The sequence below is a fragment of the Erpetoichthys calabaricus genome, chromosome 9 (genome assembly GCF_900747795.2).
Source record: "Erpetoichthys calabaricus chromosome 9, fErpCal1.3, whole genome shotgun sequence".
NCBI classification, from domain to species: Eukaryota; Metazoa; Chordata; class Cladistia; order Polypteriformes; family Polypteridae; genus Erpetoichthys; species Erpetoichthys calabaricus.
The window spans coordinates 183,026,606-183,039,172 of NC_041402.2; the positions used below are offsets into that span (position 1 = coordinate 183,026,606).

The window sequence follows — 12,567 nt, forward strand, 5'->3', positions numbered from 1 at the left end:
GTTCACCCCACTGAATTAAAGCTGAAAGTCTGCACTTCAACTGCATCTGAGTTGTTTCATTTCAAATTCATTGTGGTAATGTACAGAACCAAAATTAGAAAAAAGTTGTCTCTGTCCAAATATTTATGGACCTAACTGTAAGCGTGTTTTTTAAAAAGTATTTATAACTTTTTTTTTCAACTTTTTAGTCTTGGGTTTGTTTTAGTATAATTTTGTAATCAATATTTTAACACTTCTTTTAATATTTCTATCCGTTACTAGCGCCATCTATTGGTGAAATATTTAACTATTCTTCATATGAAAATTTAATTTCTTAATTAACATGGATTAATTGATTAATTCGTCAAACTGATTATTGATTTGGAAGTAAGTGTGCAAAATGTCAAGTCATTTGGACAACAGGAAGTGGTTTAAATATCGATTACATGATTTGTACCAGACAACAAACAGGTGAAGTTAAAAGAAGCGTGGTAATAATAAAAGAACTCACAGAATACAGGAAAAGGCGGATAACAGCAAGTTGACAGAATCGTCGGGTGCACAAAGGAGTCGAATACATCATAAACAGTAGCAGACGATCCATCCTCAGTTCAGACGATCCTGATTCAGTTTTACACAGCAGTCATCGAGTCTGACCTCAGCTCGTCCAGAACAGCGTGGTTCATTCACATCAGTGACAAAACAAGACAAAAACAGGCTAGAGCGAATAGTCAGTCGGGTCTGCCACCTTACAGGACCTGTATTATTCCAGAGTCACGAAACGGGCTATGAAAATTATTACTGACCCCTCACACCCAGGCCAAAACCTTTATGAACTTCTTCCATCAACAAGGCGTTACAGATTAATATACGTCAAAACAAACTGATATAAGAAAAGTTCACCTACCCCCCTGTCCACCAAGCTCACAAATACTTAGTTACATCCCCCAGGCTTCCCAAGGTCTTACAATACTTTTTTTTTGTTTGTTTCCAATGTTTTACTTCAGCATTTCTTGCACAGGGTTTCACTCTGCACTTTGTATGTCTATATATTTACATTGTCTTTTTTTATCTTTCATCTGTGTGATTAACTGTTGTGTGTGTGTCGATTTGTAATTATATACTGATAATTGGAGAGTCGCCAAAATCGAAGTGAAATTCCTTGTATGCGTGCATTCATGGCCAATAAACCTGATTCTGATTCCAAAAATACAAGCGAACGCACAGAGGGCAGAAGCCATAGAAATGAGCGAGGGATAAATATGGGTTACGCAAAAATAAATTGCCTTGTGGACATAAGTAACTGAACATAATAATAATAATAACAAAATGAATATGATTTTCAACATGATTCAAATTTACTAAAACGTACTTACAAATACATGCACGCCTTACTTTCGATGAGTTCTTCTTCCCACTACAAAAGGCACTTCTCGATCCGGAAGTAAAATAATATCAATCGGAACAGATGTCCTCTTTATAATGCGCAGAAAACTATTAAAATATGTATTAATACGCTCATCAAGAGAAGAGGTTAATTTTCTAATAAAAGGAGACCGCAACTTCAATATTCGTGCTCCACATGTGAGATTTTTTCCGAGTTCCGTCGCGATGCGATGACGTCACTGAACCCCGTGTTCCCGTCAACGATGTACGTAAATGTCCCGGCCATCTTGGAGCGGTCGACCTCGCATTTTTAAAAGTGCGTAAGGTGTAACGATTTCACTTGAAGCTTTGACAGACGGTCTCAAAACAGCGCAACTTGTAAACGCAAGGCGAGACGAAATCTGCAGCCAAGACAGTAAAGGATCACTTTTTCCACAGCTGAGGGCTGTTTTATTACTAGCTTGCATTTTAACACCAGAATGGATCCCCTGTCCTTTACATTGCTCGCAGTCCTCAAAAGAACAGATTGCCATTGCCGCACTAGAAGGAATTCTGTTTGCGACATTGCAGGTGTGCTGTTTTTACAGGCTCTCTTGCAGCTGATTCTTAAATTGCTCATTTGCATGATGGAAAACCAGCTCCTACTATGGGTGACACATCCCAGGTTGACACTACTCATCAGTACTGTTACATAGCTCTTTCTTCAATGCCACTGGCATCAGCCACCACTTCCAAATCCTCGCAGTGGCACACAGCTCTTCAGAATGTCACGGTGGGCTTCGTTTTCGTGTGGCCAGTGACAAAAACACATTAGCAGAGGTCTTGAACACTTTGTTGTTAGGTGGCACAGGGCAGTGCAACAGAGATGTTAAACCCTGCACGTCTGTGTACTGATCTGACGATTACAAGTGAGCAGGTGAGCCACCTTGTGTGGAGCTAAATATGTATCTCTTGGCCATTTTGCTTCATTTAACTGATGTTACAAACACCATTGCAGGTCTGGATCAGACTCCATTTGCCTTGTAACAACAGTGAAATCTGCCTCATCCTTCACCTATGCAGCCCTGCTTCACATGGCTCACCTGTGCTCAGTGGCAACTCTATCTGTCATGAGCCTGAAGTAATGCCAGTGAAACTTAGCTGATGTAGAAGTGTTGGTGGAGCTACAGAGGTAGCAGTCTCTCAGCTGCCTTCCTTTCTGTACTGCTGCTGCAAACAGTACATCAGATCCCTGATCTCAGCCTTGAGACTCCCTCCATCTCTTCAGAATACCCAGTCGTGCCCACTGCAGTCTTTGAAGCACTCTGCATTTTGTTAAATCGGGCAGTAAATGTTATCCTCATCCTGCTTCTGACACCAATGTAGCATTGGCACAGAGTACTGATACAGATCCTTTTGCTGTTTACATGGAAGTTTTAGGTGGCTCGTTATATTTAAAAGGTCAGCTTGCCTTTGCCACACTACATGGAACTCATTTGTGACTTTGCAGGTATGCCGGTTTTGTAAGAAGACCTTGGGTAGGCTCCGAAGCTGCTCGTTTGACAAAGTGGATCCTGTGTCACCCAAAGAGTTCTACTTTTGACCTGTCTGTCCATAGGGCAATTTTCCAACAGGCATGGAGATCATCCAGGTGCTTCTTTGCCAATTTCAGATGAGCACTGATGTTACTCTTTGAATGCAAATATTTCCACCTTGCTACTTTTCCTTGAATCCCATTTTACCCTTAGTCTCTTTCTTAGCACGGAGTCCTTACCAGTGACTTCAGCTGAAGCTGGAGCGGCTTGTGGTTCTTTCATTGTTATTCTGGGAACACCTGTGATGTTCTGAAAGAGCTGTTGCTGTGCTCTTGGGATAATTTTGTCAGACGGGCATTTCGTGAAAAGATTCACCACTGGATCAAATGTCCCTTTTTTCCTCATCTCTTTTTATTTGATAGTGGCATAGTGTTCTTCTACAAACCTTATGATGACATCTCCAATGTCATGATGAGGATCAATATTTGGTGTGGTTTAGATTAACCTTTAGTGTTTAGTCAAAAGATCAATTTACTTTGGTCAGCTATTTTTGACTAAATAACTAAGGGGGCAATTACTTTTTCATAGGGACAATACAGGTGTTGGATAACTATTAAATATATTAAGTATCAATTTAGAAACGGTTGGTCTATCTAAAATTACTATTTGTTTAAAGATCTGAAGCCATTAACTGTGGCAAATACACAAAAATAGAGGATATAAGAGTGGGTGAATACTTTTAGGCAGCACTGGATTATAGTTATTATATATATACTAGCCGACGCCCGCCGTAAAATACGGTGGTGTAAGAATAGGAACAGAAAACTGTGAGAAAGGAATTCAGAAATCAAGTAGAAATAAATACTCCTTGAAAGATGCAGTGTGCATGCAGAATTTCAGGCCAAGTAGGATTACATGTGAAAGTGATAAATAAATCAGGCATTCCGAATTTACGTACTATGGCCATGGCATCCTGACAGTTATCCATCCATCCATTTTCCAGCCCGCTCAATCCGAACACAGGGTCACGGGGGTCTGCTGGAGCCAATCCCAGCCAACACAGGGCACAAGGCAGGGAACCAATCCTGGGCAGGGTGCCAACCCACCGCAGGACACACACAAACACACCCACACACCAAGCACACACTAGGGCCAATTCAGAATCGCCAATCCACCTAACCTGCATGTCTTTGGACTGTGGGAGGAAACCGGAGCGCCCGGAGGAAACATACGCAGACACGGGGAGAACATGCAAACTCCACGCAGGGAGGACCCGGGAAGCGAACCTGGGTCCCCAGGTCTCCCAACTGCGAGGCAGCAGCACTACCCACTGCGCCACCGTGCCGCCCCCTGACAGTTATGTTGCATGTATCTTGGACTTCCTGGAAATGTGGACGGTAATATGATTATTTTGCCTACACGTACGTTATTTTCAGTGTTTGCTTGCAGTGCGTCTGTATTCATACATTGTATTGTTCCACGTGCAGATCTTGTTGATGTAATCTGAGATAGTTGAGACACACGCCCTCTGTTTTAACATACGCATCTACGACGTACTGTTGGAATAGTTTGCCGCTGGAGTGTAAAATACTAAATGTATTCCTCATTGCTAATCTGTACGCGTAAAATTGGCATTGAGTGAGCCAGGAGTGTATATATACATACACTACTCAAAAAAATTGAAGGAACACTTTGAAAACACATCACATCTCAACGGGTGGAAAAAAAAATCCTGCTGACTATCTCTACTGACATGGTGATGTGTTAGGAACAAAAGGATGGCAGCCACATCATTTGATGGAAATGAAGATGATCAACCTACATAGAGCTGAATTCAATTCAATTGAAGACACCCTGAAAATCAAAGTGAAAAAATGAGGTGGCAGGCAGGCGAGTCCATTTGGCCAAAATTTCATTGCAGTGACTCCAAATCATACTCAGTAGTTTGTAATAATAATAACAAAAACTGCATTAACGTGCGATAAAATAATTGTCGGCGTTAATGCGATAACAACATGTTAAGTTGCCCAGCTACTATATATATATTAATTATATGGTTAGGGTTAGCTTTTAAACTAAGACGGAAAAAGTAACATTTTTACATCTATATCATGCATAGCAAAAAACTAAAATGCAAGACAAAACTTTACCAACTGAAGTTTGATCAAAAAGAAGAGCAGAAGGGAAAATAATTTTGAAAATACAAAAATAATTAAAAACTTGCCCTAGCCTCCTTAGTATTATATTTAACCTGGGAAAATGAGGCAAGAAATGCTATTATGAGTAATAAAATCATGCAAATACCAAAACATTAACATAATAACAGTAGGAAAGATATTCCGAGTGTCCACTGCCATACTGATTTAGTACACGTCCTTTGTGCGACATGTTTTGAAACAGTCACCGACATTGTAATCAGGGTAGTGGAAGCGTCTTTCTCTGTGCACTTTTCTGATATTTTTTCTGTTACTTGTGCATGAGAGGGTAGAACGTCAGTAATTGATCTGCATGATTGATGCCCCCTTTGTTTTGTTGTAAGCTACCACAGCGCTAGGCTTAGTGACTTCCACATTTCCCCTGACACGTACATTGACAGTTTCTGCATTGTGAACTGCGCTTAAGGAGCTAATGTCTGTCTTGGTCTTCCACTTGCATGGTTTTTTGCCATGCACCTACTTGAACCACAATGCAGCCTTACGCGACTGAAGTCACCAGGCCTATCACCACAGTTTGGTGGTACAGTGGCTTATGCATCAGTTTCACTATCGGTGGCAATGTCTCATGACCAGTTCACTTTGTCATCACTATCATTTGATTCAACTAATGGTTCAATTTCAGTTTATTCTAATACTGGCTTTACAGCTTTTTGTTTACGTTTTTTTTTTTTTTGTTGAAGGCTCTGCTCCACACATGAATACTGAGGGGTTATCATAGTGTGGCAAAATGCATAGAAGAATTCTGGATGTTATAATATCCACAGCATGGCAGTACAATACTGACCTGAGTGTTATTTGGGCTTAACATTGTAAATTTCATCAAAACAAGTTAGATAGATAGAAGGCACTACTGTATATAACAGATATATAGATATGTGAAAGGCACTGTTAGATAGCGCCTTTCACATATCTGTTATATACTGCCTTCCACATATCTGTTAGATATAGCGCCTTTCACATATCTGTTAGATATAGCACCTTTCACATCTCTGTTAGAGATGTGAAAGGCACTATATAACAGACAGATGGATCTTTATTGTCATTGTTACTTTTACAAAGGAACAACGAAATTGAAAGCGCAGTCGACTCAGTGTGAGGCATTAGAGTTAAAAAGACAGGAAGAGAGAAAATAATAACAAACCGAATAGTAATAAAAGTATTTTACAAAATATACAAATTACACTTGTTGAGTTAAGGTCTATATTGCACATTGGGAGAGTGATATGGAGCAGTTTTATTCTGAGTTCAGGGCCATGATTGCTTTTGGATAAAAGCTGTTTTTAAGGCTGATTCTCCTGGTTTTCATTGCTCTGTATCTCTTGCCCGGTGGCAAAAGCTGGAAGAGGCAATGACCGAGATGTGATGAATCCTGTGAAATTTCTATTGCTTTTTTGTGGCATCCGGAGGTGTAGATTTGTTCCAGAGTTGGGAGGGTACAACCAATGTTGCTCTCTTTGCTGTCCTGACGACCCTGTGGAGCGCTTTCTTAGCTGCCGTACCACACACACAGTCCGTACGTGAGCACACTCTCGATGGAACAGTGTGATAAAAGGCAAGGAGAAGATTTTTGGGGAGATTGTATTTTCTGAGAATCTTCAGAAAAAACTGTCTCTGCTGCGCCTTTTTCAGAAGCTCCTTGGTGTTGGCGCTCCAGGTCAGGTCATCCTCCAGCTCAATACTCAGAAACCTGAACACCGGGACCCTCTCCACACAGGCCCTGCCAAAGATGAGTGACTGGATATCAGTTTTGTTTTTTCTAAAGTCAATAACAAGCTCCTTTGATTTTGTGGTGTTGAGGAGCAGGTTATTGACTCTGCACCATTCTGACAGCCGCTCCACCTCGTCCCTATACACCAGCTCACCCTCCTTGCCCGAGATAAGTCCGACCACCGTTGTGTCAACCGCAAACTTTATGATCTTGTTGCGATGGTGAGTGCGGACACAGTCATAAGTGTAGAGGAGCGGGCTGAGCACACAACCCTGCCGCGTCCCAGTGTTGAGACTGAGAGCAGTGGAGGTGTGGGGACCCAGCCTGACCCTCTGGGAGCGACCAGACAGGAACTCCAGTATCCAACTGTAGATGAGTGATGGAAGTTCCAGATCTGCCAGTTTGGACACCACTCATTGTGGGAGGATGGTGTTAAACGCCAAGCTGAAGTCCACAAAGAGCAGTCTGGCATAACTCCCCTGCTGCTCCAGGTGGGTCAGGGCAGCATGAAGGGCTGTGGCCACAGTGTCCTCCATGGATCCAGGTCCAGGTCTGCTGGCAGACAGGCGATGGATGATATGACCCCGTACCAGTTTCTCAAAGCACTTCTTGATGACAGATGTGAGTGCCACTGGGCAGAAATCATTCAGACTGTTCGTGATGGATTGTTTCGGCAGCGGAACAATGGTGGTGGACTTGAGGCAGGATGGGACAGTGGCCTGGTTGAAAATCCTAGTGAAGATTCCAGCCAGTTGATCCACAGTCTTTCAGCACCCATCCAGCCACACCGTCGGGTCCTGCAGCCTTCCTCGGATTCGCCTTCCTCATCACCGCTCTAACCTTGCACTCTTCCACTGTGTGTTGCTATTGTGAACAGGCGGCTGTGATGGAGCTGCTGTTGGTGTCACCTCAAAACGGGCAAAGATGATGTTCAGCTCCTCTGCCAGAGGAGCATCTCCCTCAGTGGCCAAGGAGTTGCTAGATTTGTAGCCGGTGATGTGCTGGACACACTGCCACACCTGCCTGGTGTTGTTGCTCCTCAGGTGGTCCTCTATCCTCCTTCTGTACGCTACCTTGGCCTCTCGGATGTCTCTCTCCAGGTTTGCTCTGGCCACACTATAAAGAGCCTCATCCCCAGACCTGAAAGCAGTATTCCTGGCTTTCAGCAGACTCTGGACCTCCCTCATCATCCAGGGTTTCCAGTTGGGATAAATCCTTATGCGTTTGTCCCTGGTGACATTGTTAGTACAGAACCTGACGTAATCCAGGACTGCCGTAGTGTGGTTGGTGATTGAAAACCTCCCAGTCGGTTCTCTGGAAGCAGTCCTGCAACTGTTGGGAGGCTTCCTTGGGCCATATGGTAACAGTCCTGGTCGGAGTGGGAGCTTGTCTCCTGATGGGAGTATATGCAGGGATCAGAAACAGGGACGTGTAATCAGACCGGCCAAGGTGTCCTAGGGGTTTAGCCCTATAGGTCTGTCTGATGTTTGTGTACAACTTGTCCAGTGTTTTTACTCCCTGGTTGCACACTTAAGTGTTGATGGAATTTGGGGAGAACTGCTTTCAGATCTGCATGATTAAAGTCCCTAGAAATGATGTGAACAGCCTCAGGATACTTGCTCTGTTTACTGCTTCATGCAAAAGCCCCAGAGCCACGTTAGCATTAGCATCTGGTGCTATATACACGGCAGTTACACAACAGTATGGCGTTGAATTCATGGGGAGGTATATGGGTCTGCATTTAATTATCATAAACTCCACGTCTGGTGACTATGGTGGAATTCGTGCACCAGCTATTGTTCACATAAATGCACAGCCCCTCTCCTCTTTTCTTACCGGAGCTCTCTGTCCTGTCTTGCCAGTGTGCGGTGTAGCCTGCTATCTCGATAGCCGTGTCCAGTATGAGTGGATTCAGCCACGTCTCCGTGATCAGCAGGACGCAGCAGTCCCTGATGATCTCTTCCGTTGCAATCCGCAGCACAAACTCATCCAGTTTGTTCGCCAGAGACCTCACATTTGAGGAGAAAATGCTCGGAAGCGGTGGTTTTGTGGCTGCTTGTTGACAGAATGACTTGGGGTTTATACGTTTTTAACACTGAATTCCAAGCCTGAACTGTGCTTGGGGTTAACGCCAAGGAGGTTCATTTATTTCATGGCAATCTGCTGCTTCACAGGTTTGATTCCTGGGCTGATCACCACCTGCATGGAGTGTGTATGTTCTTCCTGCGTTTTCCCCAGTTTCCTTATGTTTTCAAAGACAGGCATGATGGATTCATTTTAAACTCTACAGCGGCCCACCGTGTGTGTGTGTGTGTATTTGCGTTCAGTGATGGACTGCCATTCCTTTGAAGGTTTGTTCCTACCTTACATTGATTGCTGCTAGGGTAAGCTTTAGATCTCTTGAGCTTTAAAATGTAAAAATGAAAATTGTAGAAAAACGGACATATTGATGGAATCATATAAAAAAAAAAAAAACAAGACTTTTACCTTTGGGCGGCATAGTGGCGCTGCTGCCTCGCAGTAAGGAGACCTGGGTTCGCTTCCCTGCATGGAGTTTGCATGTTCTCCCCGTATCTATGTGGGTTTCCTCCCACAGTCCAAAGACATGCAGGTTAGGTGCATTGGCGATCCTAAATTGTGTGTGTGCCCTGTCCAGAGTTTGGTCCTGCCTTGTGCCCTGTGTTGGCTGGAACTGGCTCCAGCAGACCCCCGTGACCTTGTGTTAGGATAATGAGTGACTTTTATCTTCACGACTAGGGGGCTTTGCCCACCCACCCCTTTCCCCTTCCTCCCCCCAAAGGTGTGCACTACGCGCCAGCCACTTCGCATCTCTGCCTTTCGCGTTGTGAAGAGGAGGGCTGAACACACGCTAAGGAGATGCGGTCGCTCCTCCAAAACCCCCTCTTAAACGGCGATACAATGGGAAACACATGCAGTTTTTTTTACTTCCTCTATGCTCGACCAGCTGGCTTGCTGCTGCTGCTGCTTGTGCTGCATGATGTGTTTGTCGCGCTGCGCGTCGAACATTTAAAAGCCTGTACAGCAGCTGTCCTCCTTGTCTCGCAGGACGTTAAAGTGTCTCCGAGAAAATCACGTCTTGACCCAAGATTTTTTTTTTATATAATAGAGAGACAAATAGTGATAGTAATATTTCACAAAAAACAGCTTATTTTCCCTGACATTTTTGTTTTTGCAATAAACAACTTACTGCGTTTTTTTGAAACATGGACGAAAAAAAAAAATAATCTTCCAATATGAAAAATATTATGGCTCCTCTTGAACTTCACCTGAAATTCAGACATTTACAAAAATTATACCAACAGTTAACACATTTACAAAATACTTTACACGTTAAAATACTTTTCATTTGTCTTGAAGACATACACCACAGCTCATTGGCACAGTTTTCCTCTTACGTACTGTCTTCATCGTCGCTATTCTGAAAAATTTCACACAGCGTGTAGCTAAGCGTTCTCTTGTGCTGCTCTTGGTGCCTTGGACCATAACGATTCTCCAGTTTCTGCAGTTTGTTCTCCAGGTATGGAAGGGTATGAGCATAAAGGTGGTTGATAACCTCTGAACACCAAAACAAACAAAACAGACATCAAGATGTGAGCCTGGGTTAGCGCAACTCATCAAAAATGTTGACATTTCAGTTATGGTGACAGACCCTACACAAGTATGAAAACCCCTGCAAACTTTTTAGATCATAATTGGCATATAGCAGGTGGGAAACTTGAACTTTTGAGTGATTTGTTTTCTGCACAGTGCCAGTGGGAACGATCACTGGGAGATGCTCACCATTTTTTAAGTGTATAAATTTCAAATCAAGTTTATTGGTATGAAGTTCCAAACAAAAGTTTGGACACCCCAGATCAAATGACATATTTTCCTAATGTTAGTTTATGTACAGTTACAGTTTACTTGAAGAACTAAAAAGAAAAGCAAAAACAGTAAATGTGGAAAAGTTTAGACACCCTACTAAGTCAGTACTTAGCAACATCCCCTTTTGGCAAAAATCACAGCCTTGCAAATGTTTTGTGTAGTCAGCTTAGAGGGGCCATGAGGTCACTGGAAAGGGGTGTGTGGCACCCTCGATATCTTTGCAAAAGGATGAAGGTCCAAGTCTTTAGAGTCCTGGTGCTTCTCATTTTGCTATATGGTTGCGAGACATGGACGCTATCCAGTGACCCGAGACAAAGACTGGACTCCTTCGATATCGTGTCTCATTGTGTGACAGAGTCTCAAATGAGGCACACTGCCTGCATCGTAAGGGAGTGTCAGTTATGGCACTACAGCCATGTGACGTGATTTCCCGAGGGTGGTCCGGCTCATAGGACCCTCATCCAGATCTTGGGAGTCTTTAAATTATTTTTTTGGGAATCTGTCTTCCTTGCAGTTTGCTTACAGCTGTCTTGCATGCAGGGCTGTGTAGTCGGAAGCAGTTATCAGGTTACTGGAGTCGGGGAAAAAATATATCGACTTTGACTCCGACTAAATGTAAATTGTCATATAATGTGTTAAAATTTCCTATTTTTTTTTTCTTAATACATTTATTCATAGACACCTTTCCAAATACTCAAGGACACCAAACAATAGATAAGAATCACATTAAAAGCAAAACTAAAAATACAAAGAGATATAAAAAAAAAAGTTAAAATCAGGGAGAGCAATTGCAATCAAAGAGAAAAAGCAGTCTCAAACAGATGAGTTTTAAGTTTAGATACGAAAAGTGAAAATGAATCAATATTTCTGAGCTCAGATGGTAATGAGTTCCAGAGTTGGTGAAGGGGACAGTCAAGTGGATGGATGAAGAGGATCTAAGGGTGCAGGAGGGAATGGCAACATGGAGGAGGTCAGACAGATATTTTTATGAAAGAAACCTGGGGGGTATGCATGCTTTTGTATCATACCAAGGACCTGATCTTAGGAAAAGCATCCGTTACTTTCCAATTTTTTTTTTTTTTAAATATTCAAATTAGGCGGCACGGTGGCGCAGTGGGTAGCACTGCTGCCTTGCAGTTGGGAGACCTGGGGACCTGGGTTCACTTCCCGGGTCCTCCCTGCGTGGAGTTTGCATGTTCTCCCCGTGTCTGCGTGGGTTTCCTCCCACAGTCCAAAGACATGCAGGTTAGGTGGATTGGTGCTTCTAAATTGGCCTTAGTGTGTGCTTGGTGTGTGGGTGTGTTTGTGTGTGTCCTGCGGTGGGTTGGCACCCTGCCCAGGATTGGTTCCTGCCTTGTGCCCTGTGTTGGCTGGGATTGGCTCCAGCAGACCCCCGTGACCCTGTGTTCGGATTCAGCGGGTTGGAACATGGATGGATGGATGGATATTCAAATTATTGGGTTAAAAAACATATGATGGGGTGGCAGCCATGGGAGCACAAATGAATGTGCTATGAACTGAACCTAGGTCCTTAGTTATTAAGCAGAATTTTTTTGGCAGCTCAGCATCTTGATACACAGAAGGGGCAAAGATCAAACATTTATTGGTAGACTTGTTGTGAATACACATGGCAGGTCGAGTTTGATACCATCAGTTTGGTGAAACTGCATAATGTGGAGGACATGAAAATAACAAATAAGCCAAAAGACAAACAATAAAAACCCCACACAGAATTGAAAAATAGTTCTAGATATTGTGTGAAACTCACCAGGAAAAGTCTTCTTTGAATAGTCTGGAACTTTAGTGGTCTTCAGGCGGCTAAATTTGTTTTGTACATACGAAGGGGGCACATCTCTAGAGGAAATGAAGAGAGACCTAA

The 12,567-nt window shown here is 43.1% G+C and overlaps 2 protein-coding genes across 4 annotated transcripts in view; both read right to left on the reverse strand.

The window, feature by feature from the left end:
• Nucleotides 1-1,577, reverse strand: part of LOC114656930 (transcription termination factor 1-like) — a 48,343-nt gene extending 46,766 nt beyond the window's left edge. The window contains exon 1 of the mRNA XM_051931798.1: nt 1,356-1,577. The gene's annotated coding sequence lies outside the window, so the exon portion shown is untranslated. The remainder of the gene's footprint in view (nt 1-1,355) is intronic.
• Nucleotides 1,578-10,061: 8,484 nt separating this feature from the next.
• LOC114656931 (transcription termination factor 1-like) overlaps nt 10,062-12,567 on the reverse strand; it is a 36,294-nt gene continuing 33,788 nt past the window's right edge. For all 3 annotated transcript variants that reach the window (XM_028808567.2, XM_028808566.2, XM_051931788.1), the window contains 3 exons: nt 12,457-12,542; nt 10,224-10,379; nt 10,062-10,090 (listed from right to left, as the gene is read on the reverse strand). In XM_028808567.2, the coding sequence (XP_028664400.2) occupies nt 10,068-10,090; nt 10,224-10,379; nt 12,457-12,542 (265 nt within the window). In that variant the 3' untranslated portion in view covers nt 10,062-10,067. The remainder of the gene's footprint in view (nt 10,091-10,223; nt 10,380-12,456; nt 12,543-12,567) is intronic.